Source organism: Arachis ipaensis, chromosome B10 (genome assembly GCF_059453495.1).
Source record: "Arachis ipaensis isolate K30076 ecotype BB chromosome B10, ASM5945349v1, whole genome shotgun sequence".
NCBI classification, from domain to species: domain Eukaryota; kingdom Viridiplantae; phylum Streptophyta; class Magnoliopsida; order Fabales; family Fabaceae; genus Arachis; species Arachis ipaensis.
The window spans coordinates 95,196,274-95,219,379 of record NC_142435.1 but is presented as its reverse complement, the minus strand read 5'-3'; the positions used below and the strand labels follow the sequence as shown (position 1 = coordinate 95,219,379).

The window sequence follows — 23,106 nt, the reverse complement described above, 5'->3', positions numbered from 1 at the left end:
TCAGAGTTATTGGCATGGACATTGGGGGTTAGGATGCTGCTCCCACAATTCCTTGGGTTAGGGATAGTGTAAGAGGCTAAAACTCTTCTCTGAGGCTGGCCATTGTTGTTAGCCAAATCCTCAGGTGGATCTGGGATGTTACTCTCCATCTTCTGATCCTCTTCCTTTGATTCTGCTTCTCCTATAACTGTCTTTCCTCTTGCTTCTCTTCTCAATCTCAGTAATGTCCTCTCTGACTCAGAATCAAAAGAGGTGGATGCACCTGATGCTGGCAGAAATTGGCGAATTAAAATTGTTAAAATATATACGTTGCAAGTATAGTTCTTAATTCGCCAGAAATCCGCTTATCAATTTAGAAAGGTGTCACAGAAAATTGAAATTAAAATACTGGGAGTATGAATCCCAGGTCGTCCCCCAACAAGTTGCAGAAAAGTGTGCTATTTTATTAATCAGAGGTTTTCAAAAAGGTTTGAATTGGGCAAACAGGAAATTAAATTGGTGAATTTGAATAATGTAAATAAAAGCCTTGACTGGGAATTGATTAGTTGGAATACCTATTATTATTGGAATACTCTCAGGATTAATTAACAATTAAAGGTTATCCTGTTTAGTTATCCTTCACTAGGTGAAGGAAAGTCAAACACGTTGGAATGCTACATCCGTTCACAAGTTGCAATCCACTTATTTAAAAGGGATTGGTGTTAGTGATTAGGAGGCAATCCAACCATAAACCCAATTACAATTTTTCTTTTAAGCCTTCCAACTCAAGGGTTCCTTTCAACCAATTCTCCATCAAGTTAGGGAACTACTCGCTCATTGTGAATGTAAAATTCATAGCATATAAAAAGGAATTAAAGGAAGAAATTGTAAATAAAAATTAAAATAGTCAATTAAAAATAAAAGTGATCCTTGTATTAAATAATCCTAAGAATATTCCACTGGTAAAATTAAACAAAGCAAAGAACATGGAAGAGTAAACCAAGTAAAGAAAACGAACTAGAATGACGAAGTCTTGATGAGGTAATAACTCTTCTCAGTGTTCCAATGCCAAAAAAAGTAAAAGAAACTAAAATCCTAAGAACTATGAATGTGTAGAGAGAAAACCTAGAGGAGGAGTAAAAACTAGATCTAAAAACTAAAACTGTGTAGAATGAATGTTGTCTCTGGTTTCTGCATGTTCTCTAGCTCTAGTCTGCTGTTCTGGGCCGAAAACTGGGTCAAAATAGGGTCCAAAATCGCCCCCAGCGAATCCTGCAGATTATGCAGATCGCGCATGTCACGCGATCGCGTCATCCATGTGGACGCGTCATTCGCGCTTAAACATTAGCATGTCCTCATGCTTAATTGAAGGAGATAAAGTACATAAGTATGAACATGCAGAAACTCATGCAATGCAATGCAATCCTGTGTATATGAATGCAATTATATGATTCCTGTCCACTTGATCAAAAGTAAATAAGCTCTTCAAAACAATTATAAATCAAATTCCACTAATTCTATCATTGTACAGTAAGACAGATAAAAGTGCAAGAAGATAGCTCATGAAAGCAGGGAGCATGGAAATTCAAGCATTGAACCCTCACTGATTATGTATGTACGCTCTAATCTCTCTAGTATATAGGGTAATCACTCTATCCTTCTCTAATCATGCTCTCTAACTTTTGTTCTTCTCTTAACCAATCAACAATAGTTAATATACCAATGCAAATATCATGAGGTCTTTTCAAGGTTGTAATGGGGCCAAGGTAGGTAGGGGTACATGTATGGTCAAGTGAGCTTATAAATTGAATCTTTAATTAACCCAAGCTTCAACCCAACCTATATAACTTGCATAACCTTAGAATTCATACCTAGCTACCCAGAATTCTCCTTTTATATTCCATACTCATGTATCAACTTTTTATTTTAATTTTTATCATATGTGCATTGATCTTTGAATTCTCAATTCAGCATTGGGGTAATTTTGTCCGCTTATTCATTTATTTATAAAAAAATTTTTTTAATAGAGGCAAAAATAAACATATAGATTTTTAATCCTTATAGTTTCACATGAGTAGGTATCCAAATTCCCATTAAATTATCATGACACATTCCCTTAATAAATTTTGTTCCCACAATTTCCCATACTTAACTAGCACACACAATTCTATCTTAAGCTAACCAAAGATTCAATTTGGGATATACAATTGTTTTTCCGCTTAAGGCTAGTAATGTGGTGAAATATAGAACAAATGGGATTTAGAGGCTCAAAGTGGTTAACAAAGGTAATTGAAAAGGGTAGGCTTAATTTGGATAAGTGAGTTTGAACAAAAGATGGCCTCAATCATATGCAAGCATACAAATATAATGAATATTGGACATATAAGATAAAAGAAAATATAAATTACAATCATAGAGAAGTAAACACACAAGAATAAAATAATTATGGTTAAATAATGTAACCATGCATAAAGGCTCAAATCTTCACAGGTTGTGTGTTCTTTAGCTCAAACATCATGTTCCAAATACAACTTCAAGCAGATTTATCATAAAAAATGTTTTTTTAAAAATTAGTGAAATTTTGTTCCAAAGATAGAGTCTTAGAAGAAACTTATTGTCTTTTCAATCAAGTAGAGCATGCATGCAACTAACCTATTACTATGCAATTTATCCTACACTACAACATTTTGGGTCTATGGCCACGGTTTTTTTGGTCACGGTAAAAAACCGTGACCATAGACCCTCTATGGTCACGGTTTTTTACCGTGACCACAAAAAAAAGCTATGGTCACGGTTTTAAGAAAAAGGGTGACCATAGAGTACCTATGGTCACGGTTTTTTAAAAAAGGGTGGCCTAAAAGGGTCTATGGTCATGGTTTTGGGGGATGACCTAAAGGAGTCTATGGTCACAGTTTTTTACAGTGACCAAAAAGGGTCTATGGTCACGGTTTTGGAGGGTGACCTAAAGTGGTCTATGGTCACGGTTTTGGGGGTGGCCTAAAAGGGTCTATGGTCACGGTTTTGGGGGTGACCTAAAGGGGTCTATGGTCACGGTTTTTTACAGTGACCAAAAAGGGTCTATGGTCACGGTTTTTCAAAAAAGGGTGACCTAAAAGGGTCTATGGTCACGGTTTTGGGGGGTGACCTAAAGTGGTCTATGGTCACGGTTTTGGGGGTGGCCTAAAAGGGTCTATGGTCACGGTTTTGGGGGGTGACCTTAAGTGGTCTATGGTCACGGTTTTGGGGGTGGCCTAAAAAGGTCTATTGTCACAGTTTTGGGGGTGACCTAAAGGGGTCTATGGTCACGGTTTTTTACAGTGACCAAAAAGGGTCTATGGTCACGGTTTTTCAAAAAACGGTGACCTAAAAGGGTCTATGGTCACGGTTTTGAGGGGTGACCTAAAGTGGTCTATGGTTACGGTTTTGGGGGTGGCCTAAAAGAGTCTATGGTCACGGTTTTGGGGGTAGCTTAAAGGGGTCTATGATCACGGTTTTGGTGAGTGGCCTAAAAGAGTCTATGGTCACGGTTTTTTGAAAGGGTGACCTAAAAGGGTCTATGGTCACGGTTTTTGAGAGTGACCTAAAGGTATCTATGTTCTATTTGCTTAAATATAAAAGCTAATTATTTTATTTAAATAAATTATCTTTATTATTATTATTTAATTTATATTTAGCAAATCCATTTTTAAGAATATAATTAATTTAATGTATATACATACGGTGCAAAAAAAAGATTACATTGACGTTTAATTTTTTGTATTGCCACACCTTAAAAACTACTCAAACCATTCAGCATTCATCACAAAAAATAAATAAATACTAGTATTTTTATTAAATAGCATGGCAGTTACATTCTTAACTCTTAAGTAATTATTATTTTTATAAATTTTAATAAATTCCATTCACATACATAAAGTAAAATTAGATAGCCAATTAAGTTTTTTTGTAATCAACACTTTCGTGTGTGTCTGTTTGTGTGCATTTCCCTTATATTATTACTATATATAAAATATGAAATCTTCATCTTTTTTGTGGATTTTTCTTATTAATAATGTGATGATTAATTTTAGAAAAACCAATAAAAGAAATGTATTTAGCTGTACAATATCATTTTAACTTATACTGATATGTTTGTATTGTCTTATAATTTTATTATCGAATTGGAAAAGTGAGTGCATCTAAAAAGAGTGTCCCCCCCAAATTTACCCATTCCCTCCCCAAATTTCCCCATTCCCTCCTCATCATCTTCTAAGTTCCTAAGTTAGGGTTAAAAGAAATTAGAGAACCATAGAAGCCGTTTCAATGCACGTCCATTAGAAGCCGTCGCTTCTCTCTTCACAAACACACAAATCCATCGCTCCTCTCTTCTTCTCAAATCGAGCCACAAATTGAGTAGTTGCTGCATGCGTCCTGTAGCCACGGCAGCGATGGGTTCGACCACCACAGCCCCCATCGCTCCTCTCTTCTTCTCTGAGGACCATAGTCCATAGAAGCCACAAAACGAGCAGCTGTTGCGTCCTGTAGCCACCGCATGGACGGGTTCGACCACCACAGCCCCCACCGCTCCTCTCTTCTTCTCTGAGGACCATAGTCCATAGAAGCCACGAATCAAGTAGCTGCTGCGTCCTGTAGCCACCGCAGCGACGGGTTCGACCAACACAGCCCCCACTGCGTCGTTGTCGTCGCCGAGCTCGCCTTCTCTGTGTTCACCGGTGCCGCCTCCTCTACGGTCGCCGTTGCTCGCCTTCCTCCTCATCGTCGGTAAGTAATAATTTGTTCACAAACTTTGCAGCCATTTCCTCGGCGTCTGCTTACTAGTTTAGGGTTTAGATGTTGATTTTCTGATTAGCTGGATTAGCTGGATTAGCTTAGGTTATTGTTAGTAATTTGTTAGTAATTCATTTGCTGAGTAGCTGGATTTTCTGAGGTTATTGTTTGCTGGAATAGATTTATTTGTTTTTTCTTATTTTCTCTTCATGATTTTTTTTGCCCAGGTTATTATTTGCTTGCTGAGCTCATTGTTTGTTGAGCTTATTGTTACTCTATTCGTGATTTGGTTGTTATTTCTGATTTTCTGTTCATGATTTTTTTTTGAGGTTATTATCTTGCTGAGCTTATTGTTATTCTATTCATGATTTGTTTGGTGAGCTTTTTTGTTGCTGAGCTTAATTTATTTTGTCATTGGTTGCTGAGTTTATTGGTTGCTGAGGCCTGAGAGTTTTTGTTGTATGTTACAGGCAAAACCCAGTCGCCGGTCACCAGCTTCGAAGGCCATCGTCCGTCGAAGTCTTGCTCCAACACGTGAAGCTGGGCATCAGCCCCGCTGGTGTGCATAGCCCTCAAAGCTCTTCGTGTCAGCACTCATTCACTCTATTGAGAATTCCAAGTAAGTTTCTTTCTTTTCATTTCAATTTAATTAGTTTAGTTTTTACAATTAGCTAAGTTTTTTTCAATTTGATCTCATAATTTCAATTCTAATGAGCATTGATCTGCATTCGGAGAGTCCCTTTAGGTTGCTCTTTAGCTAGATATCGTATACTATGATTCTAATTGAAAGTGTACTATAATGATGAAGGGATACCCTGTAATCCAAGCATGAATGGAATGCAAGTTTGACTTTTAACTTTCAACTTTTAAGGCTTGTAATTTGTTCATTCATTAGATAGGGGTATATACTTGTAATCTATTGTAGCACTACTGCTGCTGCTGCTTCTATTAATATGTCTAGTTAATTTAGAGGAATATTATATGTATGATGCATTCATGCTTGTCTCCCATTACATTCTCCTTTTAAATGCGGCTGGTTTTTATAGTTTTAGTATATAAGTTTTCTAATTTGCTAATTTAATATTTTATTGTTTTTTCTGACTTTCTTTTCATGATTTTTTTTGCCCAGGTTATTATTTGCTTGCTGATCTTATTGTTTGTTGAGCTTATTGTTACTGTATTCATGATTTGGTTGTTATTTATGATTTTCTGTTCATGATTTTGTAGTTCTGAGGTTATTATTTGCTTGCTGAGCTTATTGTTATTCTATCCATGATTTGTTTGGTGAGCTTTTTTGTTGCTGAGCTTAATTTATTTTGTTATTGGTTGCTGAGTTTATTGGTTGCTGAGGCCTGAGGGTTTTTGTTGTATGTTACAAGCAAAACCCAGTCGCCGGTCACCAGCTTCGAAGGCCACCGTCCGTCGAAGTCTTGCTCCATTCCCCGAAGCTGGGCATCAGCCCCGCTGGTGTGCATAGCCCTCAAAGCTCTTCGTGTCAGTAGTCATTCACTCCATTGAGTATTCCAAGTAAGTTTCTTTCTTTTCATTTCAATTTAATTAGTTTAGTTTTTACAATTAGCCAAGTTTTTTTCAATTTGATCTCATAATTTCAATTCTAATGAGCATTGATCTGCATTCGGAGAGTCCCTTTAGGTTGCTCTTTAGCTAGATATCGTATCCTATTATTCTAATTGAAAGTGTACTATAATACATATAGGGATACCCTGTAATCCAAGCATGAATGGAATGCAAGTTTGACTTTTAACTTTCAACTTTTAAGGCTTGTAATTTGTTCATTCATTAGCTAGGGGTATATACTTGTAATCTATTGTAGCACTACTGCTATTGCTGCTTCTATTAATATGTCTAGTTAATTTAGAGGAATATTATATGTATGATGCATTCATGCTTGTCTCCCATTACATTCTCCTTTTAAATGCGGCTGGTTTTTATAGTTTTAGTATATAAGTTTTCTAATTTGCTAATTTAATATTTTATTATTTTTTCTGACTTTCTTTTCATGATTTTTTTTGCCCAGGTTATTATTTGCATGCTGATCTTATTGTTTGTTGAGCTTATTGTTAATGTATTCATGATTTGGTTGTTATTTATGATTTTCTGTTCATGATTTTGTAGTTCTGAGGTTATTATTTGCTTGCTGAGCTTATTGTTATTCTATTCATGATTTGTTTGGTGAGCTTTTTTGTTGCTGAGCTTAATTTATTTTGTTATTGGTTGCTGAGTTTATTGGTTGCTGAGGCCTGAGGGTTTTTGTTGTATGTTACAGGCAAAACCCAGTCGCCGGTCACCAACTTCGAAGGCCACCGTCCGTCGAAGTCTTGCTCCATTCCCCGAAGCTGGGCATCAGCCCCGCTGGTGTGCATAGCCCTCAAAGCTCTTCGTGTCAGTAGTCATTCACTCCATTGAGTATTCCAAGTAAGTTTCTTTCTTTTCATTTCAATTTAATTAGTTTAGTTTTTACAATTAGCCAAATTTTTTTTCAATTTGATCTCATAATTTCAATTCTAATGAGCATTGATCTGCATTCGGAGAGTCCCTTTAGGTTGCTCTTTAGCTAGATATCGTATCCTATGATTCTACTTGAAAGTGTACTATAATACATATAGGGATACCCTGTAATCCAAGCATGAATGGAATGCAAGTTTGACTTTTAACTTTCAACTTTTAAGGCTTGTAATTTGTTCATTCATTAGCTACGGGCATATACTTGTAATCTATTGTAGCACTACTGCTGCTGCTGCTTCTATTAATATGTCTAGTTATTTTAGAGGAATATTATATGTATAATGCATTCATGCTTGTCTCCCATTACATTCTCCTTTTAAATGCGGCTGGTTTTTATAGTTTTAGTATATAAGTTTTCTAATTTGCTAATTTAATACTTTATTCTAATCAGTGAAACAAGTTTTTACTGTTATCGTTTCAATTTTAAGAACATTCCCTCCCCCGCTTTCCCAAAATTTTAAGAAAGATATAAATATAAATTTTTTTTATATTGTTGTATGATGCAACTAGTGAACAATGAGTCAAGTTTGTTAATATTGCAATTTGAATTTTGAAGCTTATGATGAGAATTTTGTATCAACTTTATTGAGGTGAAGTTTGGCACATTTTTTGTTTCTTCAGAGTACTGGGCAGGAAGGTTTGAAGAAGATATTGGTAGCTGCACATCACAAGATTTTTACTGAGATGTACTTGATCCTTAGAGTGGCATAGTAATGCTTTAATAAAGCAGAGCACGTAATGGAAACAAATATCTTGATATATTAGGTTGCTGTTTGATTAGGTTAGCTTAGTTGAATTAGGTGGTTAGGTAGTCAATTGATTTTGTAGTGGATTTAGGTTTGAACTCTGATGTTTATTCTATCTGAAATTGATTTTCCTGTGCTGGTAATGACTTTTCCTGTTCTAATTTAATTTCATGCTGCTGGTTTATTGATCTGTCCTGTGCTAAATTAGTTTGCTTGGTGCTGTTGATTAGGTTTAAACTGTTATTGATCCTATATTGCTGTTTCATTGATTTACTTTTGTGCTAAACTGGTTTATATGATGCTGTTGCATAGTATTATTGCTGCCTTATTCTTATGTTGGCTGCTGCTACTTAATTTGTACCTTGAAGCAATGACTTTGCCCAAAGTTGAAATCTCAGTTCAGAAATAATAATGTCATATTATTATAATTATAGTTAGTATACAATATAAACTAATTATTGTTTAATATAAACTAATTATCAACGAAGGTTGCTGTTTTGACTACACCTTGAATGGATACTCAAGAATTTTCCGAGACTATTACAAAGTGAAAGAAATACCAAGACCCATTCAAAATAATTAAACAGAAGATGCGTATTTTGAATTTTAAGTTCAAACCCCATTTTTGGGTCTCCTATTTGACATGTTCACTTGCTTTATGTTTCACCCTTTTAATGTATTAAATAATAATGCTTATGTCATTTTCTTCTATCTATTTTTATAAGTAACTTGATTAATTTTCTACTTGATTATCAATTATCAAAACTCAGATCTTGTTACATACTCTAATTAATTTTGTATAAAACTTAAATTGAAAGACCAATTTTAAAGATTAATGCTCTTTTCCAATGTTAAAAAAATAAAATTAAAAAAAATATAGTTTTTCTTTTTTCAAATAAAATTTAGAGGCAGGAAAGGGAGGTTTAATAATTTAATTCTTCATATAGATTTACGTTGTCCTGAATTTTTTTTATTTGTTTTGCATACAGGATATTGTTTTTGGACTGGTAAAGACAAAAGGAGTTGATTAGTTGCTGTGGCACAGTTGAAGACAACTTCAAATGGCATCTCAAAATGAAGGAACTAAGCAGTAAGTTTATATCATACTTGATATATATTATAATTTGATCTTCTAGTTATTTAAGTAGCGTGTTTATGGTAGCTAGATTGTCACTATAATTGGCCTATTAGACCATGTTTAGTAAGTTTAGATTTTTTCATTATTAGGTTTAATCATGTTTTGTCAAAAGATTGGATGGATTTACCAAGATTTGAGAACGAGTACATAGTTGGTGTAAAAAGTTTTTTAGAGTTTGCCTTCGTAAAGGGAAAACCGGTTGGAAAAGAAATCCAATGTCCGTGTGCAAAGTGTGGAAACACTTATTGGCGTGAACGAGACGCCGTATATGAGCATCTTATTTGCTATGGGTTTGTCGAAGGTTATAAACGATGGACTAATCATGGGGAATCAGTAATTCCAACAGTAGTAGATACTGACATGGATGATCGAGGCGGCCTTGATGATATTGACGGGTTGCTGCGTGACGCATTCGGAAATATGGCAAATCTTGAGGAGGGGAACAGTGGGTTGAATGAAGATGCGAAGAGATTTTATAAGCTAGTGGACGAAGCAGGTCTGGAATTATATCCGAATTGTACAACTGGATTTTCGAGATTATCGTTCATCATTCGTCTTTACCACTTGAAGTGTCTACATGGGTGGAATAACACATCTTTTACCTCCCTCTTGGAGTTATTGAAAGAAGCTATACCTGATTTGAACATTCCCACTTCTTTTAATAAAGCTAAGAATATGGTTAAAGAGTTGGGTCTTGACTATGAAAAGATTGATGCATGTCCTAATGACTGCATCCTGTATCGGAATGAGTACATAAATGACTCAGTTTGCCGTATCTGTGGAGAGTCTCGATATAATCAGACTCCTACTACGGATGGTAACGAAGATGACTTTGCGCTTCCGAATAAAGTTCATAAGGTTGCTGCGAAAACCTTAAGATACTTTCCTTTAATACCAAGGCTTAAAAGGCTTTTTATGTGCCCAAACACAGCAGAGGCGTTGAGGTGGCATGATGAGCAACGTTTGAAAGACGGTTGCATAAGGCACCCTGCTGATGGCCAAGCATGGAAGAACTTGGACAATCGATACCCGAACTTTTCAAAAGAACTGCGCAACTTGAGGCTTGGTTTGGCAAGTGACGGTTTTAATCCTTTTCGAACTATGAATGTGTCACATAGCACATGGCCAGTTGTCTTAATGGTGTACAACTTTCCCCCTTGGATGTCCATGAAGTCAGAATATTGCATGCTCTCTTTAATCATACCTGGACCTTGTTCACCAGGAAATAATATTGATATTTTTTTGCAACCATTGATCGAAGAGCTGAAGGAGCTATGGGTGTCAGGGATAGATACATATGATTCTTTTAAGAATGAAACTTTTCAAATGCATGCTGCACTTCTTTGGACAATCAATAATTTTCCAGCATATGCGATGTTGTCCGGTTGGAGTACGAAAGGAAAGTTAGCTTGCCCTTGTTGTAACCATGATACTTCTTCTTGTTACTTGAAACATAGCCAAAAGACAGTTACATGGACCATAGGAGATTTTTGCCAGTTGACCATGCATGGAGGTCTAACAAGAGTTCTTTTAATGAAAAACCAGAATTCAGGGGTCCACCACGAATGTTAACAGGTGAAGAGGTTCTAGATATGCTAAAGTCAATAGATAATGCCTCTAGGAAGACGCAAAGCAAAAATAAAGGCCAATGGAAAAAAAAGATCAATCTTTTTTGAGTTACCATATTGGCAGCACTGTATGATCAGGCACAACCTTGATGTAATGCATATCGAAAAAAATATAGTTGACAGTATAATTGGTACCTTATTGGATATTCCTGGAAAGACAAAGGATCATGCAAAAGCTCGTTATGATCTTAAGGAGATGGGCATTCGAAAGAATCTTCACCCAATAAATACTAAGGATGGCAAAAGAACTAAACTTGCTAGAGCATGCTTCTCCATGACCAAAGGGGAGAGATCCATTTTTTGTGGTGTTTTGAAGAAAACAAAATTGCCCGATGGAAGTGCTTCAAACATTTCTCGTTGTGTACAACAAGAAGAGAGAAAGCTTTACGGTTACAAGACTCATGATGCTCACTTCATGTTGCATTACCTATTGCAGATACCAATCAAGAGCATTCTTCCAGATCATGTTGCTATTCCTCTAGTGCGCCTGTGTTCCTTTTTTCGTCGGCTATGTCAAAAAGAAATCTCGTTAGAAGAGATTAATGGTTTGGAGTCAGAGATTGTTGAGACTTTGTGCCAGTTGGAAAGGATTTTTCCGCTGACCTTTTTTGATATAATGGTTCATTTGCCTATTCATTTAGCTAATGAACTAAGGTTAGGTGGTCCTGTCCAGTTTCGATGGATGTATCCGATTGAGAGATACATGTGCACACTAAAAGGGTATGTACGTAACAGAAGTCGTCCAGAAGGATCAATTGCGGAGGGTTATTTGGCTGAAGAGTGTTTAACTTTTTGTTCAAGATATTTGCATGAGGGAGTGAAAACAAGATTCAACAAAGTATCTCGGAATAATGATGCAGGCACTTCAACCAAAGATCCTGATTCAAATTTGTTCACAAACAAGGGAAGTCCATTGGGTGGAAAAAAAGGGCAACTAATTATTTTGGACGAAAAGTCACTCCTTCAAGCTAATGCATATGTATTGAACAATTGCGATAACGTGGAACCTTACATGAGGTAAATTTGCACTTCTCATTAGTTATATTCCTTAGACTAATCTTGGTAGTATTACATAATAATATACACTCCTTGTAGAGAACATTGTGAGCAACAAAAGCAAGACAAGCGGAAGCGGAAGTGGAACATCGTTAAAGATCAGAATGAAGACTTTATCGAGTGGTTTACAAGACGTGCCATGAAGGATGATGTTCCTGGTTGGATACGACAGCTGTTTAAGGGTCCAAATAAAGTTGCAAAATCATTTTCTGCTTATGTTGTCAACGGGTACAGATTTCACACTAAGCGACGAGAAGTGATGCGGAAAACGCAAAATAGTGGTGTCACTGTGGTGGCTGAAACTACAAGCTTTGCGAGTGTTAAGGACAAAAAACCAATCAAGGCCAATATAAGATATTATGGTAGAATCATGGATATTATCGAGTTAGACTATTATAGCCAATTTAAAGTTGTGTTATTTAAGTGTGAGTGGTTTCTGGCCGAGGAAGATGATTAAGGGTTGACATACGTTCATTTCAACAAAAGATGTTACCAAGATGAACCATTTGTGTTGGCAAGCCAAGCACACCAGTGCTTTTATGTGAAAGATCCATATATTCCCCAAAAGCATTATGTGATGAAAACGGTTCCCAGAGACTTGTTTAACATTGGTGTCCAATTACAGTTTGACCCTAACATAAGAGAGCCACATGAATCGGCGAATAGTCCGATACCCTTAAGTGATATTGGTGAGGTAGACTTGGTTAGACAGGGTGTGCGACCTACTATTGTTGATGTGACACCGAACAAGATCAAACCTAAAGACAAAGAAATAGTGTCTGATGATTTTGATAGTGATGCTGAATTTGAGGTAGTGCAGAAATTGTCCATGATGCTTTATTTTTTAACTTATTTTCTAATGCATTACCATGTTTGTTAACTATATTTTCTAATGCATTATCATGTTTATTTTCTAATGCATTACCATGTTTGTTTACTTTATTTTCTAATGCGTTATAATGTTTCTTCTTTCTTTTAATTTTGGCAATGTTAGTATTGATGCTTTATTTGACTTTTTTTTATACAGGATGAACAATGAAGGAAATTCCAAGAGAAAAAGGTTAAGGACTCTATCACAAATAGAGTCACAAAGAAGTCCCTTGAAGATGAGGAGTCCAGTAAAAAATTTAGGAAAAATTCAATTCACAAGTGCTTATTCCTTGCTATAACAATTTCAAATAAAAAGGGAACATGTTTTAGCTGCATGTGGGGCTAATAGTAGTAAACATGAGACAAGGAAAAAGGGCAAGATACCGAAAAAGGTGTTGACAAGAGGTGAAGATGAAGGTCAAAGCAAAATGGTAACCAAGAAGATAACAATCATCAGAGACGGTGAGGATCAAATCAAGATGCCAACAAAGAATTCCAACGAAGAAAATCATCTAGTCAAGATGAAAGCCATTGAACATGAGGATCAAGGTGGGAAGAAGCTGTCTAGGAAGAAGGTGTCAATGAAGAAATCAAAGGTGGAGGGTGATAAAGTCAAGATAAATACCAATGACGCTGAGGGTCAAAGCAAGAAGCCGACCAATAAGATGCCGATAAAGGAATCGAATGAAGAAGATGCCAACGAAGAACATAAGATTGAGTCTCTTATCCCTGCTATGACTTTAGACGATTTTTTTGAAAAATATGGGATATCATTAGATGAAAATGATGAAGAATATGAATATGATTATGATGAGCTCAATCCAACCGTTGGTGATAGTAGTAACAGTCAACTTGGTAATGCCTTTATCCCTTTCTTCAATAGCAAATAGTGAAACGCACCAACCTGACTCTTGTATTTAGTAGATTACTCTTTTATTCATTAGATTAGTATTCTTGTTAATATTTTCTAGTAACGACATTGGAAATAGGTACCAAAAAGAAAAAAGTTCGTGGTCCCACCCAACTCAAGCATATTCATGCTTTGGAGACACAAATAGAGTTAACATGGTACAATGGCAAACCCATAGGCCCAACAAAGACACAGGTTCAATTGTTTTGTCGGTTCTTGGGAACACTTGCAAGAAACTCTAATTTGGTCACATTGTTATATACTAATTGGCAAGCTGTGTCCATTGAGACTAAAACTTCGATGTTGGATTATGCAAAGGTGAGTCGATCATTCTCCTTTTTAAATTGTTTACAAATAGGCTTAGCATGTATGGTAAAATAACATTATTCGTTGTTTATTTGTAGTCTAAATATAACATTCCTAGTGATGCTGAGCCTTGGGTGATAGATACCATTGGAGAGGCATGGAAGCAATTTAAGAAACGCATAAAGAAATATCACTATACACCGTACAACTCATTTAGAGAGATGATGAAAAATCGTCCAATGACTATACCTGAACTGCATTTTCGAAAACTAGTTCAATTTTGGAGACTTGATATCATCAAAGTAAGTTATTTTCACAACTCTTTGGCTTGAATGATGGTATCGTGTATTTAACTAACTCTATCTAATTTTATATTGCAACAAATGTAGGTTATTTCTGACAAAAATCGTGAAAACAGATCCAAACAAAAATGGAATCATCGAATGGGTCCAGTTAGTTTTGAATTAGTACGCGCTGAATTGGTATTTTTTTGTGCTTTTTATTTCAAGTATTTTTTCATCTTTTATAGTTATGTGTGTTTACTTAGTCACATGTTGGTGGTTTCTTTGTAGCGTGCAAAGAAGGAGGACAATGAAGATCCATCACAATCTGAGATGTTTGTTGTAACTCGTACGAGCAAAAAAGGAGAGACTGATTCGGGAACACAAGAGACAATTGTTAGTTTTCTGGTCTCTTAGAAAAGTACACCAAACAAGAAATGTGTTAGCTATTTTTATTTATTCTAAAGCTGTTGGGTGCATGCATTTATTTTGATCCTATTTGTGTGTAATAGGAACATCTTCAAAATTTGAAAGAAGCAGGATACAATGATGATGAAGTAGTTCAAACAGTTTTTGGAAAGGAGAGACATGGAAGAGTTCGTTTCTATGGTCGATCAGTCACAAAATCCTCTCTTAAAAAGGAGAAGGAAATCCGACAAATGCAGCAACAACATAATGAAGTGGTTTCAACTATGGAGAAAAATCAAAATAACTTAACTTCCAAGTTGGATGGTTTAACAAACTTGATTAAGACGTTGTTGCAACAAGTCAATCCTGGTATGAGTGCAGAACAAGTGCAAGTAATGATAGAAGCTGCCCAACAATCTCCGCCTGACGCGAGTAGTGCACCAAATGATGCGCGGCGAAGCATTCCTCCTTCACTTGGATCGAACCATGTATCAAAGGATATGGAAGTAAGTACTGTTCAAAACTTCTAGTTAATTTGTCACATGGTATTTTTTTTTGAGAACTTAATTGTCGTAGTGATAGCTAATTGCAAGAATAATGGGATTGAGTTTACAAAGTTGAGTGGAATTAGTTTCTTCTGTTAAAAATTTTCTTTGATTAAACTCCATGATAGTGTTACTTGATTAGGTTGTTGTTTGATTAGGTTAGCTTAGTTGAATTAGGTGGTTAGGTAGTCAATTGATTTTGTAGTGGATTTAGGTTTGAACTCTGATGTTTATTCTATTTGAAATTGGTTTTCCTGTGCTGGTAATGACTTGCCCTGTTCTAATTTAGTTTTATGCTGCTGCTTCATTGATCTATCCTGTGCTAAATTAGTTTGCTTGGTGCTGTTGATTAGGTTTAAACTGTTATTGATCCTATGTTGCTGTTTCATTGTTTTATTTTTGTGCTAAACTGGTTTATATGATGCTACTGCATAGTATTATTGCTGCCTTATTCTTGTGTTGGTTGCTGCTGGAATGAACAAATTCTGAATTATTTGTGCAGTAGTGAATTTCTAAGTGTTAGCTATCAATACTGCTGCATTCTTGCAATAGCTGCTGTTTGAAGTGAATAATGATTATGAATAATTCTTGAGTGTTACTGTGGATGAATGTTTCCCTTCTTTTGCTGCATATGTATTGCATCATCAAAACCATTTTTGCTAAATATCTAACATGTTTATTTCTTTTATGTGCAGGAAGACATGATCTGATGAAGAAAATATGTTCCATACAAATATCACATGGGATGGGTCTTACAATGACCTTAATTACTTATGTAAATGTAATATTTTGATGTGATATGTACTTTTTGAGGTATTACATGTAATTGAAAAATTTTCACTCTATTTGGATTTGTGTTGTTTAGACTAAAGATAAAACATACCTATCTTATAATGAAACTTTTATGATTTAGATTTCTTTAATTTCTTATTTTTAGATTTATTTTGTGATTATTATCATTTTGGGATGTGATTATAATTTAAAAAAATTGAATCTCATAAACAACAGGCTATAGTCACCGTTTTAAAAAACTGTGACCATAGATAGAGCTATGGTCACTATTTTAAAGAGGGGTGACCATAGAGGCTATGGCCACGGTGAAAAACCGTGACCATAGATAGGGATAAGAGGCTATGGCCACGGTGAAAACCGTGACCAAAGATGGTCTATGGTCACGGTTTTAAGGAGGGTGACCATAAAGTCTATGGCCACGGTGAAAATTCGTGACCATAGATGGGCTATGGTCACGGTTTTAAAGAGGGGGTGACCATAGAGGCTATGGCCACGGTGAAAACCGTGACCATAGATAGGGCTATGGTCACGGTTTTAAGGAGGGGTGACCATAGAGGCTATGGCCACAGTGAAAAACCGTGACCATAGATAAGGCTATGGTCACGGTTTTACGTGGGGTGACCATAGAGGCTATGGCCACAGTGAAAAACCGTGACCATAGACAGGGCTATGGTCACGGTTTTAAGTGGGGTGACCATAGAGTCTATGGCCACGGTAAAAACCGTGACCATAGGTAGAGCTATGGTCACGGTTTTAAGGAGGGGTGACCATAGAGGCTATGGCCACGGTAAAAACCGTGACCATAGCCTTATCTATGGTCACGGTTTTAAGAAGGAGTGACCATAGAGGCTATCGTCACGGTGAAAACCGTGACCATAGATAAGGCTATGGTCACGGTTTTTTACCGTGACCATAGATTAACCTATGGTCACGGTAAAAAAACGTGGCCTAAAGTGTCAGATTTTGAAAATTAAAACCGTGACCATAAAAACCGTGACCATAGATAAAAAAAACCGTGACCATAGACCTATGGCCACGAGAGAATAGGCCACGGTAAAAAACCGTGACCATAGGTCCAAAACTGTGACCATAGATCTATGGTCACCCTTTTTACTAGCTATGGTCACGGTTTTTTACCGTGACCATAGGCCTTTTTTTTGTAGTGCTATTCTATAAAAGAAAGAAAAACTAACTAAAATATCCTAATTTATTGGTGCTAGGGAAGAGAAATTACCTCCGAAAGTCAGGTACTGATCGACCTCCCCACACTTAAGGCTTTGCACCGTCCTCGGTGCTATCTGTCAGGAACAGGGGTGGGCTGGTAGCAGTATCTCCACAGTCGGGACCATCATGGCTCCCTGTGCTGGTAAAGGAAGTGGAGTCCGGGGTGTCTGAGTCCTTGAAGTGTCCCTTGAGTAGCTACTTGAGGTGTTTGAATCGGCGCTCGTTACGGTGCTCTCTTAACTTCGCTTTCTGTTCTTGCCGATCCACTCTTTTGATTATCTACTGGAGCAGTTCATCTGTTGTAGGTGCTTGTGGTGTTGAAGAAGGAATATCTTCAACTGGAGCAGTAGGAAGGCTTGTAGTCGCTGCTGAAAGTCTGAGGTATTTCCCATTAGGGACATACTCCTTCTAGAATAGGGGGAAGACCTAAAGCTTGTTGAATAGCCTCTTCTGTAATGGGGACTTGCTTCTGACGGACAAAGACAGACTGTAGGGTAGGCAGGTAGAAGTTAGAGTAGAACTCGACTACCCAAGAAAGATTGGCCTGCCTTGGCTGTCTCTGTAGGAAACCCCATTGTCTTTGTTCAATTTACGGCTCAACAAAAGTAGCAATACTGGGCGGGAGGATAAGAAGGTGTTCGTTGTTGTAACTCCTTTTATCTAGAATAGGGAACATCTGCTCACAGTAGCGATTTGGAAACCGCACAGTGTCCTTTGCTGGAAAGGCTTTCTCCTTTTCATCAACCTTTATGATCCTCTTAACTCTTTTTGTTGAAGGCTTGACTGTAGTTGAAGAAGGCTCTGCCACTAGTGCTCTTTTAGTTCCTCTTCTTGCTGGAGGTTTGGGAGTAGCTTTCTCTTTTCCTTTCTTGGTGGCCATCCTGAAAAAGGGAAGAGAAAGTAAATTAAATTCAAAGAGGTATATAGCAAGGAAGAGAACGGAAAAGGTGGTGATGGAAGCACATTTGGAGGTAACTGACATTAACACACGCTCATGAGTACATGTGAAAAGTCATCAAAGGAGAATAGCTAGTGCCTATAATGACAAGTGAATGCAAGGTGTTTATTGGCATGCCGGAAAAGGGCATGAGTAGCATAGACCAAGCAGTACTTTGTAACAAACCATCACGTTTGTATTGACAATTAAATTCAATTAATATAATAGTATAGGGAATTTGTGAAAAGCAAGCATTGAATATTAGGTAAATAAAGTATAGAAAGTATAGAAAGTATTAAAGTATTAAAGTGCATAATGCCATATGGCCTTTTTCACAAACACATAGCATGCAAGGTAAATAAAGTATAGAAAGTATTAAAGTGAACATGCAAGCGATCCTTTAAAGAAAATAATATATAATTGTCAAGCAATTTGCAACAATCCACAAGCATCTAAGGAAGAATAAGGACTCAAATAAAATTCTAATACCATGTAAAAAGGAAAGAAGAAGAAAGAAAATATGAATAATGAAAAGAAAAAAAAAGGAAAGAAAAGAAAATAACATATAAAATAAGAAGAATGAGAGAAAAGGAAAGAGGGAAGAAGAAAATAAAACCTTGGTAATGGAGGTGAGAGAGATAGAGAGTGAAAGGTGAGATAGAAGGAAGAAGGGAGGAGGAAGAAATAAGGAGGGAAAAGAAAAATTAGGATTTAGAGAAGAGAAAGATATGATATTTGGCAAAATTAGGAAAACTGTGCGCCGCAAGCGACGCGATCACATGGGCCATGCGGTCGCGTGCTTGCGCTTAAGGTGATGGACGCGGCCACGTCGGTCACGCGGTCGCGTGACCCAGTTTGTGCCAATGGCGCGAGGGTTGCCTCGCACTCGCACAACTCTCTGTTCAAAATCATTAAATGCCAAATTTTAGGTGACGTGATCGCATGGGGCATGCGATCGCGTGAGTGGGAACTTTATTGGGTACGACGCGGCCACGTGGGGCACGCGTTCACGTGAGGGGGATTGCGCGTTCAGCGCCAGTTTAGCACCACTCTAGCACAACTTTCAGCTGTGCACTCTTTCTACGTCGAAAATCAGGGCACGCGGTCGCGTGGGAGGTCACTATGCCCATACGACGCGGACGCGTCGGCGACGCGGTCGCGTGGGCTGATTTGTGCCACTGGAACTCCTCCAGCCACGCTCCAGCATGACTCTCTGTTCGTTTTTAATTTCTCTCCTCTCCTTGCCACACGGACGCATCGCGTGGCACCTTCCTCTTTTTTTTTTGTTTTTTTTATAAATATGCATATGCAGATGCACGAAAGTACTGATAAAGAGAAAAGTTATTGAATATGAAAAACTAAAAATAAAGAAAAGAACGATCATACCATGGTGGGTTGTCTCCTACCTAGCACTTTGCTTTAACGTCCGTAAGTTGGACGCTCCACTAGCTAAAGCTTCTGCTATGTGGGGATCTTCCAAGAGGAAGATCTCAAGCACCTTGTTTTTCTGCATCTTCTCACCATGGTTTAGCTTTAGGCATTGTCCATTAACTTTGATAAGTTCAGAACTTGAAGGATGACTTAGGTGATAAACTCCATATGGTTCGGCCTTCTCTACTCTGTATGGACCTTTCCATCTGGATCTCAACTTGCCTGGCATGAGCCTCAGACGAGATTTGTAAAGGAGGACTAAATCTCCAGGTTGGAACTCTTTCCTCTTGATGTGCTGATGATGCACGGAAAACTTGTCTCATAACAAATTTCCTTCGGCAAGTGTACCGAATTTGTCATCAAGTAAAAACTCACAATAGAGTGAGGTCAAATCCCACAGGGATTGATTGATCAAGCAACTTTAATTAGAGGAATATTCTAGTTGAGCGAATCAGAATTTGAGTTGAGAATTGAAGAAAATTAAATGGCGGGAAAGTAAATAACAGAAAAGTAAATGCTATAAATAAAGAGCTGAATGTAGATGACGGAAAGTAAATTGTAGAATCTTAAATGGGAATGGGGTAATTGCTCATAAAAGTAAATGACAGAAATTAAAGAGAATGGGTAAGATCAGAAATAGGGAGTTCATTGGGCTCAGGAGATGTTGCATTCTCCGGATCAATTTCATTTTTATCTCTTCCTCAATCAATGCACTCATTGATCTCCTTGGCAATCTTAAGTGATCGAATTACAATTCCTTGTAATTCAATCTCTCAAATCTTGATCAATAGCCAATTCCTTGGTCAATTGCTCATGAGAAGAGATGAAGTATGGTCACTGATTATACCACATGCGTTTCCCAAATCAAGTGTTGAGAGGATTATAGTCACATATCCATCCAAACCCAATTTGGTCCAGCATGAGAAAGCATTTCTAGCATGATCTATTCATTCCTCTTTCAAGGTTCAGAGGAGATCCACGTTTGAATAGCTTCTTTTCCAAGATAACTACCCAATTGGATGAAGATCGAAAGCTTTCAAGTAAAATCAAGAGAAAAGATAGAAGAAGAATAATGAAAACTAGTATTGATCCATCAAATTACAACAGAGCTCCCTAACCCAATGAAAGGGGTTTAGTTGTTCATAGCTCTGGAAAATGAAAACAAAGATGGCGAATACATGATAAACCTAGAAGTGCAGAGAAAGTAAAATACAGAGAGTAGTTCTATGCCAAGAGGCTCCCTATAATTTCCAACTCTCCTTATAATTCAAAGCTACTCCTATATATACTACTCTTCTGATCTTCTAGTTGGCTCTTCAAGTCTTGGGTATGGGCCTTTGGATCTTGAGTTTGAAGCAGTTATCTTCTTCATTGGGCTTAGTTTTACTTGCAGAGAGAAAGTGTGAAGTGGGCAGAGACTTTAGCTCAGGACGTTAGTGGTGTTAACGTTTAAGTGGAAATGTGGGTTCGAGAACGTTAGTGACAATCACCTTTTTCAGTAAGGTTCCTCACCAAAGTAAGAGCCACGTTAACTCCAACGTTAGTGGGACAAACGTTGCCACTAACATTGCCTCTTTGTCCTTCGCACACGTTATTGGGACTTACCTTTCCCAACAACGTTGAGAAGTCTCCCCCTTCCCTACGTTAGAGTCCACGTTAACTTAGTTAACGTGGCTCTTTTAACGTAGGCTTGCCAACCTTCGAGAACGTTAGTGACACTTACCTTTTTCACTAACGTTCCAATGTGCCCCTATTTCTCACGTTAGAGTCCACGTTAACTAGGTTAACGTGGCTTCTAACGTGGCATGCTAGCCATCTCCAACGTTAGTGACAAAGTTGAGTGTCACTAACGTTGGCTCATCATTCCCTTATCCACGTTAGCTTCCACGTTAACTAAGTTAACGTGGCTTGTAGTGGCTTGTGTGGGTTCATTCCAACGTTAGTGACAATGTTAGGTGTCACTAACGTTGGCGATCACATTCTTGCTTCACGTTAACTTCCACGTTAACTAAGTTAACGTGGGAGTTAACGTGGCTTATGGAGGCTTGGCCAATGTTAGTGACAAAGGTGAATGTCACTAACGTTGGCTTCTCTCTTGCTTCTTAACGTTAGAGCCCACGTTAACTAAGTTAACGTGGCTCTTAACGTGGCCACTTATGAGCTTGGTCCAACGTTAGTGACAAAGCTAAGTGTCACTAACGTTGGCTCCATTTCCTTTCTTCCACGTTATAGTTCACGTTAACTTAGTTAACGTGACTCTTAACGTGGGCAATGATGGCTTCGAGAACGTTATTGGCGATTACTTTTCTCATTAACTTTGCAAGTTACTCCCATTCCACGTTAGGAGTTACGTTAATTAGATTAACGTGGCTGCAAACATGGTTCTTCCTTGCTTCCTTTGTCCTGAAATCAAGCAATAGAGTGCATCAAAGTTCTAGTCCAAGTCATGGGAAGTACAACATCCAATTTGTCATTAAATTCATGTAAAATCCTCATGAAATCATGTAAAGTGCACAATGTATGCTTGAATCAAGATGTAAGTGAATATCTACCCAAAACTAGCTTATTTTCTAAGGAAATGCATGAAACTACCCTAAAAACAGTAAAGAAAAGGTCAGTGAAACTGGCCAAAATGCCCTGGCATCACAACACCAAACTTAAAGCTTGCTTGTCCCTAAGCAAGTACTGGAACAAGAGAATGATGAATGGAATGCCAAGAGAAATGAGTCATTCTTGTGGAGGTCATGTCCCTGGTTTTATGGTGGTTTCATGCATAGCAACTTAGATTCATTCCTTTACTGGCTTTCAGACCTTTATCATGTCCTAGAATACTCACTGTGATTGCATCCCATGAGACTTTTATTCATTGATCCTTTTATTGTTATTTCAGGGCTTATTTGTATTCTTAGGCTAAGTGCTCTGTAAGGGGGCGACTCTTTAAGATAAGCTTTCAGCCAACACTGCCGAACCAGTTGGTTCAAGGTGCTAGGTGTTAAGACACTCCTAAGGACTTACTCCTTCAAGTCTCTTTCCCCCATACATACACACCACAGGCATATAGTTTATTTATTTTCTTTTCTTGAGACCTTGGTGTCCAGTACCTCTTTGGGTTACTAAATGCTTTGTAGTGAAGGTTACTCTTGATAGTGGACTTTCAGCTAATAATCCCGAGTTAGTTAACCCAAGTTACCAAGTGATAAGGCACCCCTAAGAGCTTATTCATCCAAGTAGATCCCTCACACAGGAGCACCACAGACACATGCCTCAAGATTAAAACCATTGATGCCTAGCCTTATTGCTCACTCTTTTTCTTTTATTTTTCAACCTTTATTGTTCTTTCCCTTTTTCTTATTAGGATCTTCTTATTTAGCTAGTCTCATGGGGTGTGTCTCAAGCATAGTATTCATGACAGATAGTTGTCCTCCCACCTGGTGGTTGAACCAACTTAGCTAACTTATGACTATACCATAAACTCATGAACTTACTCCATAGTATGAACTCCTCTCTGGTCTTTTAAAAAAACTCATTCTCTTTTTCATTTGATTTAAAGGGACAAACATAC

General features: G+C 37.5%; 1 protein-coding gene and 1 pseudogene across 1 annotated transcript; both read left to right on the top strand.

Annotated features, from left to right (window-relative positions):
• The first annotated feature begins 5,110 nt into the window (after positions 1 to 5,110).
• On the top strand, positions 5,111 to 12,879 carry LOC148580938 (uncharacterized; annotated as a pseudogene).
• A 259-nt stretch (positions 12,880 to 13,138) lies between these two features.
• Positions 13,139 to 15,870, top strand: LOC107620678 (uncharacterized). The gene is made up of 7 exons (XM_021113868.2): positions 13,139 to 13,565; positions 13,700 to 13,938; positions 14,025 to 14,228; positions 14,316 to 14,408; positions 14,499 to 14,603; positions 14,720 to 15,121; positions 15,856 to 15,870. Exons 1-7 carry the CDS (start codon positions 13,139 to 13,141, stop codon positions 15,868 to 15,870), a joined length of 1,485 nt encoding a protein of 494 aa, XP_020969527.1.
• The last annotated feature ends 7,236 nt before the right edge of the window (positions 15,871 to 23,106 follow it).

Bases quoted from the DNA above. Each gene is read 5' to 3' on its own strand.
- LOC107620678 (XM_021113868.2), top strand. From the start codon at position 13,139: ATGGTAACCAAGAAGATAACAATCATCAGAGACGGTGAGGATCAAATC. The intron at 14,229-14,315 runs GTAAGTTATTTT...CAACAAATGTAG, and splicing joins GGAGACTTGATATCATCAAA to GTTATTTCTGACAAAAATCG. The intron at 14,604-14,719 runs GTTAGTTTTCTG...TGTGTGTAATAG, and splicing joins CGGGAACACAAGAGACAATT to GAACATCTTCAAAATTTGAA.